Below are 26,819 nucleotides of genomic sequence, written 5' to 3' on the forward strand. Positions count from 1 at the left end.
AGGGTCTATGAGAGGAATAAATGAACTAATGAATCGATAAACTTTCGCTGGCACATGAAAGAATAATCATTTGTATAGCAAGATCTACAAAATGGGATTGTGGGAAGGAATCAGTTTTACTTTAAGAGCAGTAATGTTGATATTAAGTCAGTTTTAGCTAGAGTCCACTGGAATTAGGATATGATATGTATGTGCATTTGGGGGGGGGATATCAATAGTAACTAAATAGGCCATAATAAGAGGTACTTTAATGAGTATCATGAAAGGTGGCCATGGTATATGGCGGGGGGGAGGGTGGACTTAGAGTTAAAAAGCTCACAAAATGCTTTGGATAAGGAAGACAGGAAGAGCAACATAGTGGTGAACAGCGGAAGGAAGGAATCCCGAAGAGGCCAAGAAGTCTGTTGTAAGCCAACATTGCAACAGGCCCTGTACTTTGAACTTGGAATATCCTAAAATTCTTGTATCACTGAGTACGAGACTCTAGAAACGTCATTTATAACCTGAAAGTTTCTGTTTTGTCATTCCGAAAATGAGAAAATTATTTAACCTATTTACCCGCCTTCAGAAAGCAGTCTACATTCAGGATGTCAGTGAGATAGTTTTCTTGTGGCTTCTCTGCCTCACCTGGCATTTTCTCTGTGCCAGTGTAGCCTTGACATCTCTTCGTATGGCATTCATCATATTGGATTAGGGCCCACCCTACTAACCCCATTGTAACTTCATTAACTCTTTAAATGCCCTATCTCCAACTACAGTTGTATGCTGAAGCACTAAAGTTATGGCTTCAACATAGATAATTTGGAGAGACATACTTCAACCCATAAGACAGTTCTTCCCAGAGATTAGTGCAATGCACCGAACATTGAAAGTAGACACTTAAGTGACTGACAACCTGCCCTTGTCCTGCTCCTTGTGTCTACATGATAAATTAATTTTGTGACCTTGGGTTGTTTGACTTGTAGACTATGTCCTATTTCTTTCTCCTATCTACAAAAATCTAACAATAATCTATGCAGTAGATATTAAATTACTCAGAATTAAACTCCTTTGCTTAGATTATTTTGGGATTATGAGATCATATGTTAGCTTTGTTTAAAGAGAACAATGTACTTTGCTTGCTTTGTCTCTTTGAAAAACTTAAAAGGATGTTTCAGCTGACTGGGGTGAAACTTCACAGCAAAAAATTGAATGCAAAACCTTCCTAACGTGTTCAGTATTTATTCTGAGGGAGTATTTGATGCATTAGATGAAACTCTCTGGTGCACAACGCAGACTGCTGAATTTTTAAAGCAAATTATTTCTGTGGTCTGTCTTCTTCATTCTTCATTTTTACCAATTTTAATACAAATTCCAGAAAGCTTCTTGAGACACCTTTTAGTTTTTTCTAACTAAATACAGTCTTTTACAGGTTATAAATGTTTTATTCCTAGGTACAACCACACAACTGAGAAAGCAGATGTTGCTATTCTGAACCCACGCTACCCTCAGGTGTAAGGCAGTGGGTTGCAGATGCTTTGTTTTTGCTCTTCTTTTTTTTCTTTTGGTCAGTCATAAGGTTTGAACTCAGGGTCTGGGCACTGTCCCTGAACTCTTTTTTGTTCAAGGCTAGCACTCTATCACTTTGATCCACAGCACCACTTCCATTTTTCTGGTGGTTTATTGGAGATAAGAGTCTCACAGACTTTCCTGCTCATACTGGCGTTGAACCGAAGATCCAAAGATCTCAGAGTAACTAGGATTACAGGCATGAGCCACCAGCACCTGGTATTGTTTTCTGTTCTTCAAATCACTTTAATAGCCATTTCAATGGGAGAGATAATAAGAGTACCAAACGTTTATTGAATATTTCACCCATGCAGGCATTGTGGGGAATCTTTCGTTACATCCTTACTACTACCTGTAGAGTAAGCAGATGGTCCCCAGTGCAGAAGTTCAGAGAGGTGAAATGCCCTGCCTGCATTACACAGTAGCCACTGGTAAAGTAGAGCCTGAGCTTCACTCAAGTGTGCTTGTCTATAATGACCAAATGTGTTCCATGCTACTTCATCACAGTCTCCAAGCCTACATGGCACTCAGAATTCACACATGACCCAGAATGACCATGGCGGAAGCATCACCAACTTTCACAAAGCAATATAAACTCACCATGAACATATGTCACATCAAGGAGGGAATTGTCTTCTCTTAGAAAGGCTATGCTTAAACCAATGATATACATGAGTCTCATTAAAAACTCATCAGCAGAAAGAAGCTGTATTTTTAAGCTAGTTCCAGTATCTGGGGATCAATACTGCGAGTTCAACTCTAGGAATGCATCTTCTGCACCTATTGTATAACCTCAACAGAGAGAGGAATGGCTTCCTCTTGCCTGGTGTCTAATAGTTGAGCTAAGTCAAGTTGTTATATTGGCTCTCGGATCACAAGGTGCCAAGAGCTACCTATGCAAAGACACCTTTTTGCCAGTTAAGGGGCTCAAACTCTGGGCCTGGGCACTGTCCCTGAGCTTCTTTTGCTCAAGGTGAGCACTCTACCACTTGAGCCACAGTTCCACTTCTGGCTTTTTCTGTTTATGTGGCACTAAAGAATCAAACTCAGGGCTTTGTGAATGCTAGGCAAGCACTCTACCACTAAGCCACATTCCCAGACCCTCAAAGACACTTTTAAGACAATTTTTGCTTGTTAAAGACACCAGTTTCAGAACAGAAGCTTCAACTGGGAATGATCACTAATGTTAGAGCCCTTGGGCCTCTAAGGTTTTGACTCATTCCATATTTCCTGAGCACTTGATATACATTATGCACCAAATAAGGAACAAAGGGCCCAGAATTATAATCAGCAAAGTGATGAGGATTAAGCTCTAGAGATAGTAAAACTTTACTGAAGGCAGCGCTGGCTCTCACGGGGAGTATGATGGAGAATGAGTTGGAGTTAGTCAGAAATGGAATGAGGAAACAATTCAGGATGAGGAAACAGCAGGTGTGAGGCATAAAGCCCTTAAACAACAGGGCAGTTTTCTGGAATGGTAAGTTATTATGCTTGGTTGGCCTGCAGAATACTGTCAACCAGTATTCCCAAGAAAGTAGACTTGGATGCGTGCAGTATGTTGGAGATATTCCAAGGAGCAGGGGTGTAAGGCAAAGGCCTTAAAACAAAGACTAGGAGAAGATTTGATACAAGGATCCATCAGTGATGTGTCCATAGCTACAGCTAATTGGTTGCTTACTCATGTGGGAACATCTCGGAAACCATGTTGTAGGTCTCAGGACCATAAAGGAGGAGAAAGGAGAAGTATTTATCCAAAGGCGCTCTCCTCTCCTCTCTCTCTCTCTCTCTCTCTCTCTCTCTCTCTCTCTCTCTCTCTCTCTCTCTCTCTCTCTCTCTCTCTCTCTCTCTCTCCCTCTCTCTCTCTCTCTCTCTCTCCAGAGATACATACCCATCATTGGCTCCACACTCCTCCCTGATTTCCAGGTTTTATTCACATAAGTTTGGACTCATTGTCTCAAGGTTCAAGCCAGGAATGACTCCTGAAGGCTCCACACCAAAGGCAGGAAGCAATAGGCACTTAACTTGAACCCAAAATAAGGTATCTATCAAGTTGCCTCTGAGTCAATTCTGTCTTTTCACTTCCTATGCTTAAAGCTTGTCAATCTATGTGGGAGAGAGAGAGAGAGAGAGAGAGAGTCAGAGACAGAGAGACAGGAATACAAAGCTGCTTTATAGACAGGTGCATTAGATGGTCAGTCAATACATGTCCCTTAAATAAAAAAGAAAAGCTCAGAAAAGCTAAGCTATAAATATGTCAGGTTATTGTGTGTATGTCAGAATCAATATATCATTTCAGGTTAAACAAAGACAAGCCCTGGGAAGAGAGCCCTTCGGTTTGCTGCCACACGGGTCAAATAATGCCAATTATCCAGGAATGGAGCTTTCAAGAAGTTCCACACCATTTTGCCCCTTCCAGAGGCTTCTGGGCTAATGTTTCTCACAGCTGCCTTAGTTATAGAGCTTGTGGTTTTCAATTCTGTCACAGAGAGATAGGCTAGGACTAGCACAAGTGAAAAGGTCATTCTGCTTAGCAAGATTCAATCTGCTTTCTTAAATAGACACTCTTGGGTTGCTGCAAACCTTTAGTTAATTCCCAGAGACCTGAAAAAGTTGATTTTGACCTTTTCCTATTGATTTGGCCAATATTCTCATTGCTTTTCAGAGGGTCTGATTTTCAGAGTTTGTAGCTCCATCATGCTGAACCCTCCCTTCATTCCCCCCAGTTGTTTGCCTTTTAACAGATTTAACAGATTTTTATTCTTCAGCTTATCCACTTTTAATATATACATATGCATATATATACAATCTATATAATATGATCATATAGTGTGTATAGTGTATATATAGTATGGAGTGAGAGAGCTAGCATTGAACCACACATGCACACACAGGGAAAGTGGCCTACTACTGTACTTATACCCCCAGCCCTCAACTCTATTATTAAATTATTACTCAGTGATTTTACAGTCCTGTGTCATCACTGCAATATGGATCATCTGCTTCCCCTACACCTATTTCTTAAAATATCTGATAAATTTGATTGACTAGCAGACAATGTGATTGAAAAGGTAGGGAACCCTTCAGTGATGGTGTTTTCCTCCAGAAAGGATTCAACCAATTCTCAAGTAGACTACGAGAGAGCTCACCAACCTCACATGGGAGTGTACTTCTTGGTTCTATGTCTATCACCGGTTCTCCGAGAATACATTCTGGAATTTAATTAGGCACTGACCTTTTTCATAGGTCCTAGACTAAACATTTTTTACCTCTTGAGCTGGAGAGATTACTAGAAACTCCACTTTGTTGGGGTTTTTTTTGGGGGGGAGGGTCCGGTGGTGGGGCCTGAACTCTGGGCCTGGGCGCTGTCCCTCAGCTCTTCATCTCAAGGCTAGTGCTCTACCACTTGAGCCACAGCGCCATTTCCGGCTTTTTTCTTTTTGCTTATGTGGTGCTGAGGAATTGAACCCAGGGCCTCATGCATGCAAGGCAAGCGCTCTACCACTGAGCCACCTCCCCAGCCCCTCCACTTTGTTTTGCATTTAACTTCTTGCTGCTTGTCCTCTTGAAGTTGAGAATTTGGCAAATGCCTCAAGAGAAGATTGGCTTTCTTCTCTGCCCCAGAACTGGCACACAAAAGAGGAAGAAGAAGAAGAAGAAAGAAGAAGGAGAAGAAGGAGGAGGAGGAGAAGAAGAAGAGGAAGAAGAAGAGGAAGAAGAAGAGGAAGAAGAAGAGGAGGAAGAAGAAGGAGGAGGAGGAGGAGGAGGAGGAGGAGGGAGAAGAAGAATGAGAAAGAGAAGGAGAAGGAGAAGAAGGAGAAGGAGGAAGAGGAGGAGGAGAAGGAAGAGGAGGAGGAAGAGGAGGGGGGAGGAGGAGGAGGAGGAAGAGAACAAAAAAGTAATTATACAGCCTTTGGCTTTAGACTGCCTGACAGACTATGTCATTAAGTCTTTCTTTTTATAACTCTCCATCTTGAGTAATAAATATTGGAGACAATTGTATTGAAGAAAAAAATTCAACAATACATTTCACATCATAGCAAAGCACACTTTATTCAAGTCTGTTAGGACAGGTACTAGGACCAATGCAATGTCATTTTGCAGTGGAAGGGAGAGTAATTTCTCTCCTTCAACTTTGAATATAGCACAGGACAGTGGGAATTTCAAACCAAGAGAGATGGGGGAGAAGGATGGGGAGAGGTGACATTGATCAAGGTGCATTGTGCTCAAAAACGAACATGTGGAATGAAGCCCCTTTGTAGAACTACTTAAAGATATTTTTTTCAAAGCCATATACAAATAAAGCCAAGGGACCGTGTGGAAGTCAGTGCACAGAAAATTACTAAGGAAACATCAGGAGGAGAGATTCTGGTTTAACTCACCTAAGGGGATTCTTTATTATGTCTTTGTTTTGTTTTGCTTTCCTTTTTGCTTTCCAGAATCCAGTCAAGGGCCCTGTGTGTGCTCAGCAAATGCTCTACCACTGAGCCAAATATAATTAATGCTGCCTCGATGAATGTCATTGAAATTTCCTTTTCAATAGGGAAGACATTTTGAAATAAGGAAAAATTTAATTTCTTCAATAAACAGACAATAATTCATAGATTTTTAGAATGCTGGGGGTACAGAGGATATTATAGATTGACGAAAGCTGCAAATATATTTTAAATATTGCTTGAATCCATTCAAGAGAAGTTTATGATTATCTTTTGGGATCCCAAGGTAGTAACAATACCATTGTTTGTGATTAAGTATACAGACTAAGCAACAACAGAATTATATCCCCCCAAGAAAGGAAATCATTAATTGACACGTTGCTATTTATTATATTTGGACCTAACTTTTCTTTGTCTCCTTTTCAAAGAGAGGCAACAAAATAAAGCTAGAATATAACAATGGCAACCCTTTCATTCTATATAGTAGGAAAATGCTAGATTCAAACTCTAAGTCTGCACAGTACCTTGCCTTAGTGAATATAGGATTCGTGCATTCTGCGAGTTTAAAAGGATATACTTGTAGACTTGCACCTTGCCTTTTCCCTTTGCATCCTTGAAGTCTAACCATTTATCCTTAGAAGAACACATATGTGGGGAGAAAAAAAAGGGGTGAGAGACATACAAATCTGCTTTTTATAGACAACTGCATTTATATGGTCAGTCACTATACATTTAATGTAGATGCTCAGAAAGGCAGTACTATGAGTATGCTATTATCGTGTGCATCAGAATTAATATGTTGCCATATGTAGTAATTCCAGAGGAGATATAGTTTATGACTTATTGTGGGGTAGTGCAGAAAAACCTTGCCAAATCTGAGTGTGTCACATGATATCATCTAATGGAGAGATGAACCAATAAACAGTGATCTGCCTCTGTCCCTTGTCCTCACAGAATCCTGGCGTAGCATTACATAAACTCTCTGAGCCTCAGTTTCTTCATATGCAAAACCATTAGTGCCCTGCTAATCTCTTAGTATTGCTGTGAGGATTAATTCTGTGAAAAGATTTGACATCAACTTCACTGAAATGAGTCATGTTCTTATTTTTATAATTAGTGCATCCTTTATAAAATTTGATGTTTATCTTTTTCCTACTTGCCCAGACTCATTGTTTTATGTCATTTGTGTTTCAATAAAATAGAAAATCAGCCCCTAGGACTACTGGTAAAAAAAAATTACTTAGTAGAAACCAAAAGATTTAATAGAAAGATGGAGTCAATATTTCCTGAATTGTGTTACATTCACAAGGTAGTTCAAGTGATAAAAGTATGACTTATTTTAAATTTGACAGTACTATGCATGAATAAGAAAAGCATGTAAGTAGCACATCACAACTATTTGTGGCCAGTCTTCTGCTTTGATATTAATCTAAAGTTCCTTCTTGAGTAAATATATTTTAGCAATAAAATATTAACTATTAGAAGAGAAATATTAAACATAAGTATTAAATGAAGTAGACAAAACTATGAATACAGTATTTGTGTAACTGAAGCTTGGGAAATACAGAACAAGTTGTTCTACTAAAATAAGAAAAAGTTATCCCTCTCCCTTCAAAACTATTATAGACCCACCATTTAATTCCTATTAATAGAATAAAGCATTTGTGACCAATGGAGAGGGAGTTGCATCCAGGAGTTTTCCGAATTTGTCCTGTAGGATTTGTGTATTCATTTCCTGCCATGAACTCCTTGTTTAGCTCTCTCCTGACAAACCAGAAAGTTTCCTGACACACAAGCTACTTATCTTCAAAGACAAGAGAGACAAGTCTTAACAAATATCCCAGCATTTTATTGGACATTGCACTTTTATTGACATTATATGAGACCCAGATGTCAGAGTTCTTGGTAAACATTTGTTTTAATTGATTTGGAGTTTATAGGGATGTTTGTGGCCAACTAACAATGGAATAAGTAAATCAGCAAAATACCTATTCAGTCCAAGGGGAAAAAATTGTTCTCAAATGTCTCCATTCCTAGCTTCTCATGAATAGTCTGTCATCCAGTCCTCCTTCATTGACTCTAGTACTTCCCAGAAAAGCAGCTCTGAAACATTTCCTTAGCAATTACCAAAAAAGAGGCACCATGTGGCTCAAGTGGTAGAGCGCTAGCCTTGAGCTGAAGAGCTGAGGGACAGCGCCCAGGCCCAGAGTTCAGGCCCCACGACCAGACCCCCCCCCAAAAAAAAAAAAAAGAAAAGAAAAAAGAAAGAGGCACAATTGCTTTCTTTAAGGGGCACTATTTACTGATTCAAGAAATCTTCCGCTGGGCACTGGTGGCTCACACCTGTAATCCTAGCTACTCAGGAAACTGAGATCTGAAGATTGTGGGTTCAATGCCAGCCCAGGTAGGAAATTCCTTGAGACTCTTGTCTCCAAGTAACCATGAGGTAACTGGAACTGGTGCTATGGCTCAGTGGCAGAGTGGTAGCCTTGAGCAAAAGAGCTCTGGGACAGTACCTATGCCCTGAGTTCAAGCCCCATGCCTGACAAAAAAATAAAAAGAAATCTTCCTTGTTTCCAGGAATTATGTTATCTTACAATAGACTACTAAAACAAGGTAGGAAAATCCTTCTTTTGCAAGAGTACTCCCTTCTTGTGTGAAATATCAATAATACATTAAACTATCAAAGAATGAAATTTTTATGAATTATGCTGTTAGACAAAAGAAATTTAAAACAATGTGTTTCCTGTGCCATACAGCTGATTTATCTATACTCTGCTTCGAGGTTTTATCTTTCGGGAGTTGGGATGCATGGCACCTGGCATGCAACCATGTTACCCCACTAGTCTCCAGACCTCTGAGGAATTTGCTTCAGTTTATCGAGATCTCCACTGTCCTTTAGTCTTCCCGTAACTATTCTTGTCCTTCTAGATATTGATACTTTCAGATTCTTCTTACTTACACTGAGAAGGTTTCCATGACAAGCTTTTTAAATAAATGTGATAAAATGTATATTATATAAAATGTATATTTGTGTGTGATGATGTATGTGTTGGTACTAGGACTTGAACTCAGGATCTTAGTGCTATCCTCAAGACCGGCTGGCACTCTACCACTTAAGACAGTTCTACTTTGGTGTTTGGGCTTGTGTGTGTGTGTGTTGTGTGTGTGTGTGTGTGTGTGTGTGTGTGTGTGTGTGTGTGTGTGTGTGTATGTGTGTATGTGTGTGTGTGTTTGATTGGATAAAAGAGTCTCATAGACTTTCCTGCCCAGGCTGCTTCAAACTATGATCCTCAGATCTCAGCCTCCTGAGTAGCTAGGCTTATTAAAGGCACTCAACTAAATTTACCATTTGAAACATTTTTAAGCATATCGATAGCTCAGTGGTGATGAGTACATGCACATTGTTGTCTGACCATCACCAATATGAAGCTACAGAAGTTGTTCATCTTCTTTAACTCTGTATCCACTAAACTGCATTTATGATAAGCTTTAAAAATCAATTAAATGTTTCCAAATGGCTGGAGGCATGGCTCAGCAGTACAGCTTCTGCAGAAAAAGCATGAAGCCCAGAGTTCAAACCTCAGTACTGCAAAAATAAGTAAGTGCATAAATAATTAGGAAGAGTTTTTCAAAGCAGGAATGAGTGATTTTAGGGAGACATCTTTTGCAGTTGTGGCAATGTGCTTTTTTCATGGCTAATGGAGGTTTCTCTTCCTGCCTAGTGAGAGCAGCTAGCTATTTGAACCTCATGGCCTCTTATACAGGCCACTGGGGCCCACTGCAGCTGCGTGCGAGGGACATGAGCTGGAGGAACAGCTGCTTCACAGCTCAGGATTATGGACACGGCGTATGTCTATGAGTCTACACATCACAGTTGCTGTGCAAAGAACAGATGGGCCTCTGATCTCCCAGTGTATCTGCTAGGACCCCCATCTTGAATGTTAAACAATGACCCACAGAGAGAAAGTAATTTGTTTTCTCCAGTTAATAATCCCTTCCACAGACTGGAATCCTCCATGAGCAAGAACACCAGAGCTGCTCTGCAGAGTCAAAGCAGCAGCTTTTTGGCTCCCACCCAGAGCTTTTATTTGCTGAGACAGACAGTGCTTAAAGCTGTCATGTGGCAAAAAATGGTCAACGTGGGGCTTTTCCTGCTTTCCAAACACACATAAGACAGACTAGCCCTCCACGAAGCTCTGGTCTTCATTAGAGAAATGAAGTATCCTGTGCAAGTCAAAAAGACTAGTAAAGAAAAATCATGGGTTCATGTATCAGAAGGGAAAATACTGCTGCTTTTTTTGGTAAAATCATTTTTGACAATACATATGGGTCTAGATTGATCCAAATTAGTGTTACCTTATATACATATCCTTAAAATATACTGTATCCCAAAAATAATTGCAAAGCCAAGAATGTTGAAGAAAAGTAGATAGATCAGTAGTTGGGAGTGGTGGCTTAAGCCTGTAAATCTTAGCTACTTGGGGTAGAGATCAGGGCCATTCTGGGCCTAAAAGTTCAAGAAGACTCTATCTCAACCAACACTAGGCATGTGTCACCCACCTATTGGCCCTAGTGAAATGAGAAACCACAAGCAGGAGTATCACAAATTGGGCATCAATTGAGACCCTATCTTGAAAATGATCAGAAGGGGCTGAAGGTGTAGCTTAAGTGGTAGATGCTTGTCTAGCAAGTGCCAGGCCCAGAGTTCAATCCTCAGTACTTCAAGAAGAAAGAGAAAGAGCAGGGGGGAGGGGGGGAGGGAGGGAGGAAGAGAAACAGAGAGACACAGAGAAAGAAAGAAAGGAAGGAAGGAAGGAAGGAAGGAAGGAAGGAAGGAAGGAAGGAAGGAAGGAAGGAAGGAAGGAAGGAAAGCAAGCAAGCAAGCAAGCAAGCAAGCAAGCAAGCAAGAAAGAAAGAAAGAAAGAAAGAAAGAAAGAAAGAAAGAAAGAAAGAAAGAAAGAAAGAAAGAAAGAAAGAAAGAAAGAAGGGAGGCAGGAGAGGGAAGGAAGGAAAAAAGAAAAAGAATGAGAGAACAGAAGGAAAGAAGAAAAGGAAGGAAGGAAGGGAGGGAGGGAGGGAGAGAGGGAGGGAGGGAGGGAGGGAAAAGTAGAATGATATCAGTGTCCCCAGAAAAGCATTCCCATTCTCCTGAATGTGACCCCTCTCTTCCAAAAGCAGCACAATTATAGGTCAAGCAGTGTAGATTTCCTTTCATATGTTATACTAAACACAAAGATCTCTGGAAGCAGAAACCTTAGCTAATAGCTTCGCCCTGACACCTGAGACTCAGAGATGCATGAGCTGAAAGAACAGTAGGCTGCAGGAGGCTATGGAAGCTGTGTGTGGTCCAAAGCACAGAGATAGATGGAGAAAGCTGTGTGGCTCCTGCCTGCAAGAGCGTGGCATAGAGTAATGCTTTTCCCTTTCAAGGCTAAATGAATTAGTGCATTGTATCCATGAAGGGAAGAGTTCTATCCAATGATCCTCGGGTGATTGAAAGTTCTTTTGGATTCTGGGACCTCAGAATGACCCAGGACTTGTTATCATTAGGAGTACATCGCCATCATCACTAAACAGAAGATACTTCTCACATCACCTGTCACTTATGACAGATGCATTGCTTCCTCCTCATCCTGAAAAGACCTGTTTCAGGCCCTAATAGTCTACTTTCTGGTTCCTGAGGGATAGCACCTTGTGGAGGAGATGCCCCCACCCCCACCCCACCACTACTTTTAGAGCTTCAACTATAGCCCAGATCTGCTAGCTCAGGCTCACCAGAGCCTTTCGAGAGCTCCAAAGCTAGGTGACAAAATTACTTTCTCTCATCAAATAGTTTGCTTGATACCTTACAAATTATTTCTGGAGCAACTATGTTTCAAGTAAACATGTATTAAGTGATTGTTTCCGTTCACTGTACTACTAATTACACAGAGGATAGCAGGACACTCCCTATAGCCTAATCCCAACCCAACGTGGTAGCTACAGTTCAAACGGAAGAACAAACAGAATACCAGGAAGCTGTCGTGTTAGGCCAAGTGGGGAATTAGAGTGTCTAGGACCAGGGCAAGGAGGAACTGACTGGATTTTGGTTGTGTTTTTAAACGTAGAACCACCAGGAACTTCAGATCGTTTGGCAAAGGAGAGTGGGGTGTGTGACTATCATTTGGAGCTTGAGCAACAACGAGGGTTGGAACAGATTTTAGCGTGAGGCTGTGTCCTAGTTTGTTTGTGCTACCCTAACAAAACATCATAGGTTGTGCAGATTGTAAATAACAGCAACGTATTTCTCATAGGAGGCTAGGAAATCCAAGCTCTAGATACCAGCAGATTTCATGTGAGGGGGACTCTCTTTCTCATGGGTGGTCCTTGTCTCAGGCTACCTCCCATAACAGAGGAGATGAAGGAGCTTCTGGAAGCCTATTTATAAGGATACTAATCCTATGGATGGGGGCACTACCCTCATGAACATCTCCCCTCTCCCCCTTCTCCTAATAATGTTTGGAAGTTGGCATTTTTACACATGAATTCAGGGGACACAAACAGACAGACGTTCCACAATATTGCTCATGAATTAGTGAGCTAGGTTTGGATGTGATAACCACCACATCAGTGACACAATACGGCGCGTTCATTTCCTCCTGCCTATTCAACTGAATGATTAAATCATTAAACATCATTTTTTGGTTTCCATTCTTGTAGCATTTCTATTTTCCTTGGATCATACCTGAGAACCCTTTCTCAGAACCACTGCCAAGTCACCCACGTTTTCAGGAAAACTATGACAGAAGCCAGTGTGACTCGTGACCTTTTTAAATGTACCCGCTTTGCGTTCCTCTCAAGGTTACTACATGTACATTGAAGCTTCTCATATGGTGTATGGACAAAAGGCCCAGCTCTCATCCAGGCCTCTGCGAGGGGTCCCCGGAAAACACTGCTTGATTTTCTTCTACCACATGTACGGAGCTGGGACCGGCCTGCTGAGTGTGTATTTGAAAAAGGAAAAAGAGAGCGACACATCTCTATTATGGAGGAGAAGAGGGGAGCAGAGCATTTCCTGGCTACGAGCTCTGGTTGAATACAGCTGTACAAGGCAACACCAGGTAGGCAGAAAAGAAGATGAAGGGGAGGGGTGGCATTCCTCTACCCACTTCTGATAATCTTCATTTTCTTGTTATCAAAGAGAATATGTGGTCCCTTTCCAGGGTCAGAGATAAAGGCGGGATTAGTTTAAGAGTAAACATAATTAGCCTCTACAGTGAATTAATCTAAGCAGTGAATGGGAAGTTAAACTGGGAGAGAAAGCTTTGAATGTGTATGCATAAAGTGATTTCTGAGTAATTCAGTGATGAAAGTGTATCTATTTTTGTCTTGGTATGCTAGGAATGTTAAGTGTATTTCCTTCTGTCCTGCAAATCCTCAAATTGAAGCCTCCCTTTCTTCTAAATATAGTATTGCCTAATTAGTTGTTGCAGCTGGATCTCTTACCCATCATTTCTCATATGCATATCCTTATGAGGGCCTGCTTTCTCCCGCTTTTTCCTTCCTTCCTTCCTTCCTTCCTTCCTTCCTTCCTTCCTTTCTTCCTTCCTTCCTTCCTTCTTTCCTTCCTTCCTTCCTTCCTTCCTCCCTCCGTTCCTCCCTCCCCCCCCCTCTCTTTCTTTCTCCAGTACTGGGTCTGGAACTCAGGCTCTGGGTGCTGTTCCTTTGCTTTTTCACTCAAGATTGGAACTCTACCACTTGAGCCATTCTGGCTTTTGGTGGCTAATTGGAGATAAATGTCTCATGGACTTACCTCCTCAGGTTGGCTCTGAATGTGATCAGGTCTCAGCCTCCTGAGTAGCTAGGGTTATATAGCCCAGCTTTCAGGGCATTCATTTTAAGCCTCTATTTAGGTGTGTTTATGGTCCAGGGTAAGTTGGGTTTTGTTACATCTCTGTGAAAGAAAATGAGTTCTTGATCCCAAGTTCTGGGTCACCCTTGGTGTCCTGTCATGTGCTACTAGGAAATTTCTGTCCTAGGTGATTTCCATCATTTCTGGAGGTGGGACAGAGCAGCCACTCCAGCCCACAGAGCAGCAGTTGCCACTGGCTCCACCCGCCTAACCTAAGCCAAAACTCCAGGAAGCTCAGGGAAGACTCACTATTGTTCTTGGAGTTAGTCTGTAGAATTGTGGAGCATGACCTCCAACTAAAAGCCCAGCTTCCTCCTCATCCTTCCTTCTAATTAGGAAACATCCTAAACCAACACACCCTAGTTTGAGCCACTGGTTGCCCAGGTAAGTTCAGTTCTTTTCAGGAAGATATATGCAAAATGAGTGCTTTATTTTGTGCCACCTCACAACCAAAAAGCAATTGCAGCTCAGGTGACTGAGATGCAGTGTCCTCCAAGATGCAGCATCGTTAAAGAACAAGTAACAGAGGGAAGATGTGCATTAACCAGAAAGGGCCCCTTAGCTCAGTATGGATAAACTGTCTAGAAATATAGTTTTAAAAAAAAGCGGGGCACTGGTGGCTCATGTCTGTGATCCTAGCTACTCAGGAGCCTGAGATTTGAGGATCCCAGTTTGAGGCCAGCCTGGACAGAAAAGTCTGTGAGACTGTTATCTCTATTTACTACCAAAAAGTTGAAAGGGGAGTTACAATGGCTCAAATGGTAGAGTGAGCAAAAGAAGCTCAAGGACAGTGCCCAGGCCCTGAGTTCAAGCTCTACCACTGGCACAAATAAACAAGATAGTACCATGAATAATTTTGATATAATGGCCATTACAGAAGGAATGTGGATTTCTTAGGAACTTTATGCTGTAAATGCGGGCTGGTGATGTGGCTTAGGTGGCTGAGCACTTACTTAGTAAGCATGAAACTGTGAGTTCAAATACCAGTACTGCTCTTCTGCAAAAGTAATTGGTCATGGGGGGCGGGGAGAAGGATTGGGACTGGGGGAGGGAAGGGATGTGAAGGATAAACAGAGGAGGCTGCAATGCTTGGTAAGAAATGTATGCATTATCCTGCCCATGTAATTGTAACCCCTCTGTACAGTATGTTCACAAATAAAATAAAATAATAAAAATTAAAAAAAGTAATTAGTCATCATTCAGAGATGATGGCTCTGTTTTACTAGGCTATCACAGCATATATACATCTGCTCTCATCAAATGATTTTCAAAGTGTAGTCTATGTATCCATAGCATCAACAATACCTGAAATCCAAAATCATCTGAGATACAGATGCTCAGGTCCCACCTCAGAAATGAGTTGGAAAAATCAAGGGAGGAATTTCTGAGGCTCCAGAAACTGGTTCGAGAAAGCCCTCCTAGCTGACTCTGATGCATATTAGAGACAGAGGTTCTCTGTACTAGACTCAATGAATCGACTACTCTGTGGACAGGGTTTCCAGCATTTAAATTTAGTCAGTTCTGGGGATTAAAGTCAGGTAAGGGCTGTGCTGGTAAAGCTACACTCTGAGCCAGACATAATCGCTTTTTAAAACTTTTAAGTGATGCTGGGGCAGGTGCTCTAAAATTTGAATTCTGAGGAACAGGGAACTTCTTAGCATCTAAGCTCTGGGAGTCAGGCAAAAGGACTGAAGCATACGACACTTACAAGGTAACTTACACTTGTAAGTTTGCCTGATTGAACTTTATAGAGGACTGAGGGTGGCATTCTAGGGTGTTTGGGTTCAAGGGGTATGGAACCACCCTTGAGATATTCAGCTCACAGCCAGAAAGAGAAATAGACTTGGTCCCCTTGGCTTAGCATGAAATAGACATGATTCTTCTTCTCTGGACTTAGTGGGTCCCCCCAAGAATTCCAAATGGCTACAGAGGATAAGGCTGAGCTCACTGGCCCAAAGCATCCTAATATCAAATAAAATGCGCACACATTCATGCATATAAGATTAGCCATCTTCTGTGTGCCAGCTACGTATAACATGAAGAGCTGTGCATAGATAGGTTCTTTCAGTTAATCTTACAACTCTATCCTACAAAGGGGGAAAAGTGCATGTTTACCTAGTTAAGTGGTGGTTGAATAAGAAGTCATACCCAGACTACCTAATTGTGAAGTTTATAAGTCACTCTTCTACACTGCCTCCTTCCACACAAGTTCTACAATGTCCTCATTCCCTTGGTGTTATGAGCACTTGGTGATCCTGTCTAAGATTGTCTAAATATTTTCAAAAGGAGGAAATAACTGCCGCCATGCTAACAGCACGGGTTAGAGTGGAGGTCAATTGAAGTTACATGTGAAAATCTAATGTCCCGAATTATAAGTAGGGGACATAAAAATTCCATTCCTTATGCCCAGTGCTGGTGGCTCACACCTGTAATCCTAGCTACTCAGGAGGCTGAGATCTGAAGATCGCAGTTTGAAGCCAGCCTGAAGGAAACTCCTTGAGTCTCTTATTTCCAATTAATCACAGAAAAAGCCAGAAGTGGTGCTGTGGTTCAAGTGGTAGAGCACTAGCCGTGAGCAAAAGGAGCCCAGGGAGAGTGCCCAGGCCCAGAGTTCAAGCCCCATGACTAGCAAAAACAAACAGACAAAAAACATTCTTTCCCATAGTTTTCTGATCTCATGGAAGAATCAGTATTACAAACAGCTACAGCAATTATCTAGACTGAGATCTTGGAGCTTAAGGCAAAAATATCTCATTTTAATAAACTTCTTGACCTCTTGTTATGATAAATCTAATGATTCTGCAATAAACATGACCTAAAATTCTTCACTTTCCTAAATGCACATTCTAGAGGAGAGATTAAAATGTAAGCCAAAAATATATAATGTTACAAGATGAATAAATCAAGTTGAAATCATAGAAAGAGAGTAGAATGAAGGTAAAGGCTGGAGGTTCAGAGAAGGGAAGGAATGTGGAGTTGTTGGTCAAAGGCTACAAGGTTTCAGGTAAATAGAATAAGTTTTGAGATCTATTAAACAATAGGATGATTATAGTCAATAATAATGTTTAACATATTTCAAAATTAAGAGAAATCAGAAGCCTGTGACTCACTCCTGTAATCCTAGTTACTCAGGAGGCTGAGATATGAGGCTCACAGTTCAAAGCCAGCACAGGCAGGAAAGTTCTTGAGACTGTCATCTTCAAGTAAGCACCAGAAAAGGTAGCTCAAGTGGTAGCTTGCTAGCCTTGAGCAACAAAGGTCAAGGATAGAGCCCATGCCAATTCAAGCCCCAGGAGTGGCACCAAAAATAAAATAACTAAGAATGAATCTCAAATGTCTCACTACAAAAATGATAAACAAGGCAATGGATATCTTAATCATTTTATTTATTCATTTTGCATTGTATACATACACCAAACATCAAATATCACATTTTACCCTGTTTAGGGTATACATTTAAAATACTATTAATTTAAGGAAGAAGAAAAGGTTGAGCCAACCAGGTGATAAAGCAAAACACAGTCATAAAAGACTTTAGCAGGCATGGTAAAGAGTATGAAATTTATTCCCCAAATAATAAGACATTGCATAGCTTCAAAGTATTATGATCTGATTAATGTTTTTAAATGACCACTCCCTCTAAAAGGAGACTTAAGGGCTATTGAACCTGCTAAAAGGAATAATAATGTGGACAAGATAGTGGCTGGGAGTTGTTATCAGCAGCTCACAGAATTCCTAGGTATAGACTGTCTAGTTTGAAATAAGGAGAAGAATCAAGGTGACCCTAAAGTTTTGGGCCCAAGAAACTGCCACCATGAATTGACATATTCATTATGGACATGAGGAGCACTAGACAAGAGTAGTTTTGGAGGAGTAAGGACCTTTTGAACAGTAGGGCAATTAATAGATGTCTTCAACATCAAATATATGCTGTCTTTCATGTCTATTAGAAAATCAAATAGATGTACATTTGCCAGTAGGTATGCCAGTAGACCTGAGGTGGAAGTTCACAGGAGAGGTGGAGCTTGGGAAGTATGTACATCATCAGTGAAGGTGGGCAGGTGTAGATGGTTTGGGGCAAATATCTATGAGGAAAATATGTGGTGGCCTCCTGAAGACATTTTGGTTGTCAGATTATTCTTGAGGAAGAAATTCATCAAATAGGGAGATTTTAATCATATTCTTCTTGAGGGATTTATTAAGGTGCTAAACAGAATCTGACTCACTGATAAAAACCTTTGGGTTTCCTGATTACTCTTTCCCTTCGGCTTTCAGGTGTTTTCCCCTTTGGTTTCTTAGATTTTTATGTAGAATTGAAAGGAGCAAATTTTTGGCTCAATGAAATACTTACAGCTCTCCTATTGCTATTTATTCTACCTTACATTGGAATTTTTATGTGTGGGGCAGTTAGCTCAGACCAAAATCTGCAAACTTTTTGGTCATGGATAGGTTATTTGTTGATAATATTTTCCTAGCACCAAAGTTACCAGTTCCATTTATTAAGTAGCTAGAACCAAACATTTTATATTTATCTCCTAAATATCTACCAAAGACTTATTATATTATTTCAAAAAATAATATTTAGCTGGGCATTGTGGCTCACGCTTGTAATTCTAGCTATTCAGGAGGCTGAGATCTGAGGATTGCAGGTCAAAGCTAGCCTAGACAGGAAATCCAGCAAGACTCTTATCTCCAGTTAACCACCAGAAAAGTACATACTTACACAAAAAGCAAGAAACTGTCTCAAAATAACCAGTGCAAACGAGGAATGGCCTAGCAATAGAGCAGTTGCACAGCAAAGATCCTGATTTCAGACATCAGTGTGTGTGTGCGTGTGCGTGTGTGTGTTTATGTAGTAACACACACAGGCATACATGTGTCAATCTAGTATTAACACTTTCAAGTTACCTTGATCTAGTAGTGCAAGGTATATGTGCTCTGAGCATTAAAAATAAGATTGTTCTGGAAGGAACAGATGAAGTCAAATGCTAAATCTGCTATTTTGTTTGCTTTCAACTTTCTCTAGAATCTTCTTGAATACATCTTTAACGTACTCAATGCAATATAATGGAAGATAAAGTAAAAGTAGAGTATATGCTTTGAATAGTCCTGTGTCTCTCTTGAAAGTTCAGACTATCCCATAGTACCCTGTAAATATAGAATGAATTGCATTCATTCTAAGCACTTGCTCATCAGCTGCCACAGGATAGATATGGTTAGTTGTAAAGTATGAAGATAAGCTAAATGCTTCTTGTCCATGTAAAAAGAGAAGAAATGGTACTACATATCTGTAAGTAAAATAAGGAAACTACATCACTAAAATATTAAAGAAATTCAAAGGAGAAGGTTGATTAAACTCAAGTGTTTGGTCAAATCATAGATGGTCTTGAATTCCATCAGATTTTGTCTACTTCATTATGCACTGAAGTAAAAAAGGAAAACAACAGATTTTTGTTGTTGTTCAGAAAACCAAATGTTTGCTAGCTGTACTTACATGTTCTTCTATCTAGATGTGTTAGGACATTTCCATGACATTTATTTGGATTCATATTTATGGCTGTGATGAATCACAGAGAATGAGAACTTTGGATGGATGGCTAGATGAATGAATGGGTTGAATGGATAGACGGATAAGAAGGAATTTGTTATAGGAATTGGTCCACCCAATTACAGAGGCTGACAATTTCTATGACAGGCTGTCCACAATGTGGAGAAGCAGGAAAGTCAATAGCACATTTAGTCTATGTTTTTAGGCTTGAAAACTGAAGAAATAAGGGCCTAATTTTTAGTCTGAGACCAAAGGCCAAAAAACCTGGAGGAGGTCACTGGGGTAAGTCTGAAAGCCCCAGAGCTTAGAATTCTGATGTCCAAGAGGAGAAGATGCGCATCCCAATTCCAGAAGGAGGAGTGAATTTACTTTGTCTTTGCCTCTTCATTCTAACTGGGCTCCAACAGATTAGATGTCCCCACACATATTCCGTACTTAATATACTGATTCAAATGCAAATCTCTCTCAGGAAAAGCCTCACACACTCAGAAATCACGTTTAGCCAGCCACCTGGGGAGCTCTTACCCTAGACAAGTTGACACCGAGACATAGCCATCTTAGTTTATGTCTTTAGAATTTTTATTAAGCCATGTCAACAAAGTTTCTTTGAGTCATTAATTTCCAGATAACTTCCTAAACTTATTAAATTAGTCCATTTATATTTTTAATTCTGAGAGGCTTACATGAAATTGGTTTAAGGGCTTTCTTTTTTATTTAATTTAAATCATAAGCCAGTCCAGTAAGAAAGTCATTTGCTCAAGCAATGAATGGGGCAAATACATCCTCTGGACAATTTTTATTACTCACAAACCTTCGGGAGGATTCAACATTTTATTAACTACTATTAGAAGAGCCCTGGAGCTGGGAATCTGTTTTTCCTAAAATAAGAATATTTGCTCAGTTATTGTTTTCTCATACTGTAAAGCATGAAACTGATTTCCTCATCTCTTGGGGCTGTGCTTTTGATGTTAGGGTATTTAACATGATAAATGAGTCATTATTTTGGTAAATTTAATTATTGTGCTTTTCTGTTCATTCAGAAGTATTATCAGGCATATTAACATTTTCCACCCAGTATTAATGGTCGATCTATAGGGAGCTTAAAGAAATTGGAGCCTGAGGTCTCTCCGGCTTGCCCTGTAGACACTGGGAAATGCTGGAAAAACAGAGTTTAAGTGCAGAGGGAAAACCAGGCCACCACTAGAAATTCTTTTTTAGGTAAGAATTTCTGAGGAATTACTTAAAGAGATATCAAAAAAGAAAAAAACAAAAGGACCTGAAATTCCAATGCTGTAGAATTTATTGGAAATTTCCTTAAATTTCCAATAAATATTATCTTTAACGTTTGCATTTACATTTGTAATTTTGTACCCTTTTCCTTTTTTAAAATAAGTTTTTTATTGTGAAAATACTGTACAGAGGAGTTACAATTGCATCAACAAGGTAATGAGTACATTTCTTATCAAGCATTGTTGCCTCCTCCTTTGTTTTTCCCCTACCATCCCTTCCCTCCCATCTTCACAACTACACTTCCTGCGCCCCCCGGACTCCCCACCCCGTACCCTTTTTCTTAAAGGGAGTCCCAAAGAACTATCTAAGCTTTAGACTAGCAAAGCCTGAATTGCTTTATTAGAGTGACTGTATTTTTTAATTTAAGCTTTATTACTTTTCAGATAATTTTTGAAGCCATCCGAGGAGTTTCAATAAGAAGTGATATTGCCATTGATGATATTAAATTTCAGCCAGGACCTTGTGCAGGTAATTTTTTCCAATTATATATGTTTGATTATATGTAGCAGATCTGGGAATGTGGTACATATCTGTATTCCCAGGGCTTACGAGGCTGAGGCAGGAGAATAACCAGTTCAAAGCCTGTTTAGTACATTTGAGGCCAGCCTGGACTATATTGTGAAAACCTCTCTCAACTAAAAAAAAAAAAAAAAGATTTTATAATATATAATATAGACTCAAATTATAATGAAAATTAAGTCTTTTTCTACAATAAAATTAAACAAAACCATGATTGTCTAATTGTCTTTTCTAACAGAAATGGAAGATACACCTCAACAGTCATCAGGATATTCTGAAGATTTAAATGAAATTGAATATTAAGCGATGATCTGAGTTGGATTAATTAGACAGAAGCTGTACCTCTCTTCAGTCACAATGAAAACCAAGCAAAGGAATACTGGACAGTCTTAACCATTTCATAAGTTATGAAATGACTTTAAAGCACCCCTTTTCATTTCTTTTGCAAAAAATTCTGACTCAGGGCTTTTATTTCTTGCATTTGACAACTGTTTCTCGAAGTACAGGCTACTTGTCTTGCCTAGATTATTCATCTTAATTTTGGTAGCAGTTAAAATACAAATGTGCTATGTGGTAGCCATTAAAAATACAAATAAAGGGCACAGTCAGAATGAGTGCTCTTAAATCTGCATTCAATGAATGTACAGAAAAAGAATAGATCTTGTGGGTTTCCTCTTAAATTTCAAATATCATAAGTATTTGTAAAATAAATAATGTGAGGTGCCGGGAATATCTTCAGAATGAATGCAGTATTTCATGGTAACAAGTGATTCTGGAAAAAAATCAAATATTATTCTCTATGTTTTATTCATAGAAAGAGGATTAATTTTTAATATTTATACCATATATGATCACAAAGGAGCTTTTATAAAGTCCCAGAGTAAGTCAGCATTAATTAATGTTGTGGTACAAGAAAATGCTACCTTTTTTCTCCCTTTGAACTACCTTTGAAAATCACCAAGCACATGAATTGAAATTGCACTCTTATTTTATAAAGCAGGCTTGAAAAATGTTGATGCTCACATATCCAACAATTTTTATAAATCTTTTGATTGATCCTTATAATACTTGTTTGGGTAAAGTTTTGAGTAGTATGAATACAACCAAATATGCTAAACTACTGCTTTTTATTTACTCCTTTAGAGAATGGTGTGCATGTGTATGTGTGTGTTTGTGTGAAAATATAAAATGACTTAATAAAAAATAATTTGAAAACCTTTTTCACTAGCAATTACTCATTTCTTTATAACTTGCTTTTATCAGAATATCTGTGTGTGTGTGTGTGTGTGTGTGTGTGTGTGTGTGTGTATGTGTGTGTGTGTGCATGTGTGTGCTGATCCTGGTGGGGCTTGAACTCAGGGGCTGGGCACTGTCCCTGAAATCTTTTTGCTCAAGGTTGGTGCTCTACCACTTGAGCCACAGCTCCACTTCCAGCTTCTTTTGGTAGTTTATTTGGAGGTAAGCATCTTATGGATTTTTTGCCTGGTCTGGCTTTGAACTGCAGTTCTCAAGTCTTAAGACTCCTGAGCAGCTAAGATTGCAGACTTGAGCCACTGGCACCTGACCAGAATATCTTAATTATATAATTGTAGTTTCTCATTTGAATCTCCACTATTCCACAATGAAATGGGTTAGGACTTTTTTATTAGAGACATAGGCACTTTATATATTGAATACATAATTTTTGGAAAGTGTTTTTAGCTGGGCATGGTGGCTCAAACTGTCATGCCAGCTATGTAAGAGGCTGAGCTCAGGAAATTCCAGACAGATCTAGAAAAAAAGTTTACAAGATTCCACCTGAAAGGAGAAGCTGATGTGGTGGGACTTGCTTGTTATTCCATCTATAGAAAGAAGCACAAAAGGAGGATTCTAATCTAAGCTGGCCTCAGGGGGACAAATAGTCTCTGTCAAAATCAGTCAGAGCAAAAACGCCTGGAAGTGTGGCTGTGGTAGATCATCATTCCAAACAAGTGCAAAAGCCTGAGTTCAAACTTTGATTTTTTTTTAAAAATGGTGTTTCATTTCACATAAACAAGCTCACATTTTCCCCAAACTGTGCTGGTGTCTCACACCTCTGATACTAGCTACTTAGGAGATTAAAATCTAAAGATCTTAGCACAAAGTCATCCCAGGCAGACAAAAGGCTACAAATGGAGGTGTTGCTCAAATGGTGAAGAGCCATCCTAGAGCAAAAAACTAAAGGAGGGTGTTCAGGCTCCTTACCAGACCTTAGTACCAGCACGTGCGCACACACACACACACGCACACACACACACACACACACACACACACACACACACACACACACACACACACGCAGGCTCTCTTCCCAACTCTGTCTCCAATATGGATTTACAATCTACCCAAAAAGTGCCAAGTTTCCTTCTTCCAGAAGGATTTATTGAGGATCAAAATTGCTGAACTAGGAAAATGACTTGGCAATTCACAGGGGAGGTGTGGATTAGAGTGCTGAGCATTGACTGACTTAGAGCAGAAAGGCATACTCATACTTATCACCAGCTACTGCCAAGAAACAACCTGATGTTCATAGAAGAGAGGAGGCACGTGAGCTGATGAATTCACCTGAGCTCATTTGTATCCCTGCTGAAGGAGCTCATAGTTCGATGCTTTGCTTCCTTTTGCGGGTGGCCGTTAGCATCTATTAGCTCTGGATGAAAATGTAGCTGGATGATACACACAGTATAGTTTGTTTCTGGTGTGGAAATGCTTGAGAGGAAAGCATGCTAGTTAATAGGTATTTCTTAACCATCGTAATCCCAGTGTGTGCACACATCCCAACTCCTAGCCACATATAAACACCCAAGCGCTTCAGATGAAAACTGCTTTCTCACAGATTGCCTTCCTTCTGTACTTTACCATCTGAGTTGGAGATTATGTATAGAAAGGAGAGGAGAAAATAATGAGAACAGTATTGTCTGAGGCAAAGATACTAAAGATGGTATCTGATGCAGGGTTTGCCTTAAGATGGAAATAGACATGGCACAACAAAGCTTTCTTAAGAAATCTATGTTCCTGGTATTTTATCAAGCATGGAGGTTACAAAGATGATCACAGGTTAATGAAGAAATCAAAGATATTAACCACTAACACAATTCATAGTACAATCTGGTCCTAGGCTTGAGGATCTATGAGGGGGTGTAGGAGGAGCATTGGGAAAATGAGAAACCTTCTAGCTAGTCTGAGGAAGGCAGTAAAAGAGCAGAGACACCCCCACAAACATACATACACATACATACATATATACACATACAGAGATACACATATACATACCCATACACATATACATACACATATACACACACATACACATACACACATGCACCACATACACATATACATACACACATACATGCACATACACACATACATATACACATACATACACATACACACACGCACATACACATACACACCCTTCCTGCCTTATGTAGTGTTCCACAGACATTTTCTCCTCCTACTCAGTGGAGAAAGATAAGTCCTGAGCTCATTGATTTTTCATCCCACTGTAGGGGACATGTTTCATCATACAATTTAGCCAGAAGTGGGCAAGAATGAATTCTCACAGTTGAGGATTCTAACATGGATGAGAAAAAAAGCCAGATATAGCACTTGGGAAGGTTGAGGCAGGAGGATCTCAATTTTGTGACTAGTCTGGACTATATAATGAGTTCAAGAGCAGTCTAAGCACACTCTCTCTCTCTCTCTACATATATATATATATATATATATATATATATATATGTAAGAGGCTCACACACAAAGGAAAGAAGGAAGGAAGGAAAGGAAGATACAATACAGTATACAGCATAAATACACCATTTCTGAATTCACACTGCCTCTATTTAAATGGTTACCACTTACAAGCTATGTGATGGAGAGTAAGTGATCATTTATACCTTCTGTGCCTTAATAATAATAAGCACAAGATACTCAGCAGGCAGATATTGGGAGGATTATGGTTCAAGGCCAGCCTGGACACAAAAGTTAGCAACACCCAGTTTTACTAAAAAACCTGGAGGTGTGGCATGTACCTATCCTCCCAGGGAGGAGGTAGTTAAGACTAGCCTGTAAGCAAAAACAATTGAGATTTTATCTGAAAAAATAAAGATTGTTTTAGGAACTATTTTAGGTACCTGCCTAAAAAGTGGGGTACCCTGAGTGCACACCCCAGTGTTATCAACAAAACAACTAAAAAAAATCAAATTGGGTCAATGCTATACGGAAACTGAATAGATGACAGCATTTTCTTAATTCAGAGTCTGTAAAAACTAACATCTTTTGATAGCTTCTTATTTTAACAAATACTTTATATATTAGAAATACTAGCTCATAGGTAACCGTCTGAGACAGTAAAATAGAGTCTGGTAGAAGTTCTAACAAATATTCTGGAATTCTGGACAAATCCTGTGACTTTTTAAATAGTATACAGATTTTTAAATAGTATATTTTAAATAGTATATAGATTTTAAATAGTATATTCTACCTCTGATTTTAAATAGTATGTTCAGATAAGATAATATAAAATCATTTTAATGCCAATCATTGCATTCACTGCTTTTGTTGCATAGACTGTATGGATATTATTCTTTTCAGGCTTTGTCATACTATATCTCCTTGAATCACCTTTGAACATCTGAACTGAGATTTTGTTTTTCCACATGCAGAAGTAAAGAGACTGCTTGATGGTAAATAATAATAATAATAATAATAAGCACAAGAACTTAGAATTTTTCCAAAATAAAAAGGCATTCTAGTTTATATTATACAGTGCCCTGAAATTTTTGATAAATCTCAGCTATTTTTATGTATTTTTGCTACAAAGGAATTGTGAGTTTATAGTGCCATCTTAAGGATAAAACTACTGTCTGATCTTGTCTTTTACCACTGTTTTCTTTATTAGTCCCTGTGTAAGAGATTGTAACCATTGATTGGCTAGGCAATGTCTTCCCCTTTGTTCTTTCTATAGCAGTCACATTTTATAGTTCTGAACTGTAACCACACTCCTGGCAAAATGCGAAATCAACCTTTTTGTTGCTACTTTTCTAGAATAGTCACTCACTTTCATTTCCTCACTGCCGAATATGCTTCTGGTAAAACATTTAGTTCAATATAAACATATACATTGATTCCAAAAGCCACAGGAATATAAAAGGCTCTCTTTGGTCCATTATAATTTTATTGGTCCTTTTTATATATTTGTTGGGTCATTTTTTTCTCCCCAGATAAATCACATCCTCTACATTCCATAAACCATCAAGCTGCACAATGAACAGCTGGATATTCAACCCTGGACTAAATGTCACATAAAAATTGCTTGAAAATATAACAAGAAGCTGGATGCTGGTGACTCATGCCTGTAATCCTAGCGACTCAGGAGGCTGAGATCTAAGGATTGCAGTTGAAAGCCAGTCCAAGCAGCAAAGTCTGTGAGACTCTTATCTCCAATTAACCACCAGAAAACCAGAAGTGGTGTTGTGGCTCAAGTGGTAGAGCACTAGCCTTGAGCTGAAGAGCTCAGGGACAGCACCCAGGTCCAGATTTCAAGCTCCAAGACCAACAAGAAAAC

The 26,819-nt window shown here is 39.5% G+C and overlaps 1 protein-coding gene across 2 annotated transcripts in view; it reads left to right on the top strand.

Annotated features, from left to right (window-relative positions):
* The window catches only part of Mamdc2 (MAM domain containing 2), a 143,459-nt gene extending 121,022 nt beyond the window's left edge, over positions 1-22,437 (top strand). Inside the window, exons 12-14 of one of the 2 annotated variants that reach the window (XM_070035711.1) lie at positions 12,825-13,084; positions 21,097-21,181; positions 21,471-22,437. In XM_070035711.1, the coding sequence (XP_069891812.1) occupies positions 12,825-13,084; positions 21,097-21,181; positions 21,471-21,535 (410 nt within the window). In that variant the 3' untranslated portion in view covers positions 21,536-22,437. Of the gene's footprint in view, positions 1-12,824; positions 13,085-21,096; positions 21,182-21,470 lie in introns of those variants that run through there. The other variant, XM_070035712.1, reaches the window with a different exon arrangement.
* Positions 22,438-26,819: the final 4,382 nt, after the last annotated feature.

Source organism: Dipodomys merriami, unplaced genomic scaffold (assembly GCF_024711535.1).
Source record: "Dipodomys merriami isolate MVZ:Mamm:240054 unplaced genomic scaffold, mDipMer1.0.p SCAF_26, whole genome shotgun sequence".
Taxonomy (NCBI): Eukaryota; Metazoa; Chordata; class Mammalia; order Rodentia; family Heteromyidae; genus Dipodomys; species Dipodomys merriami.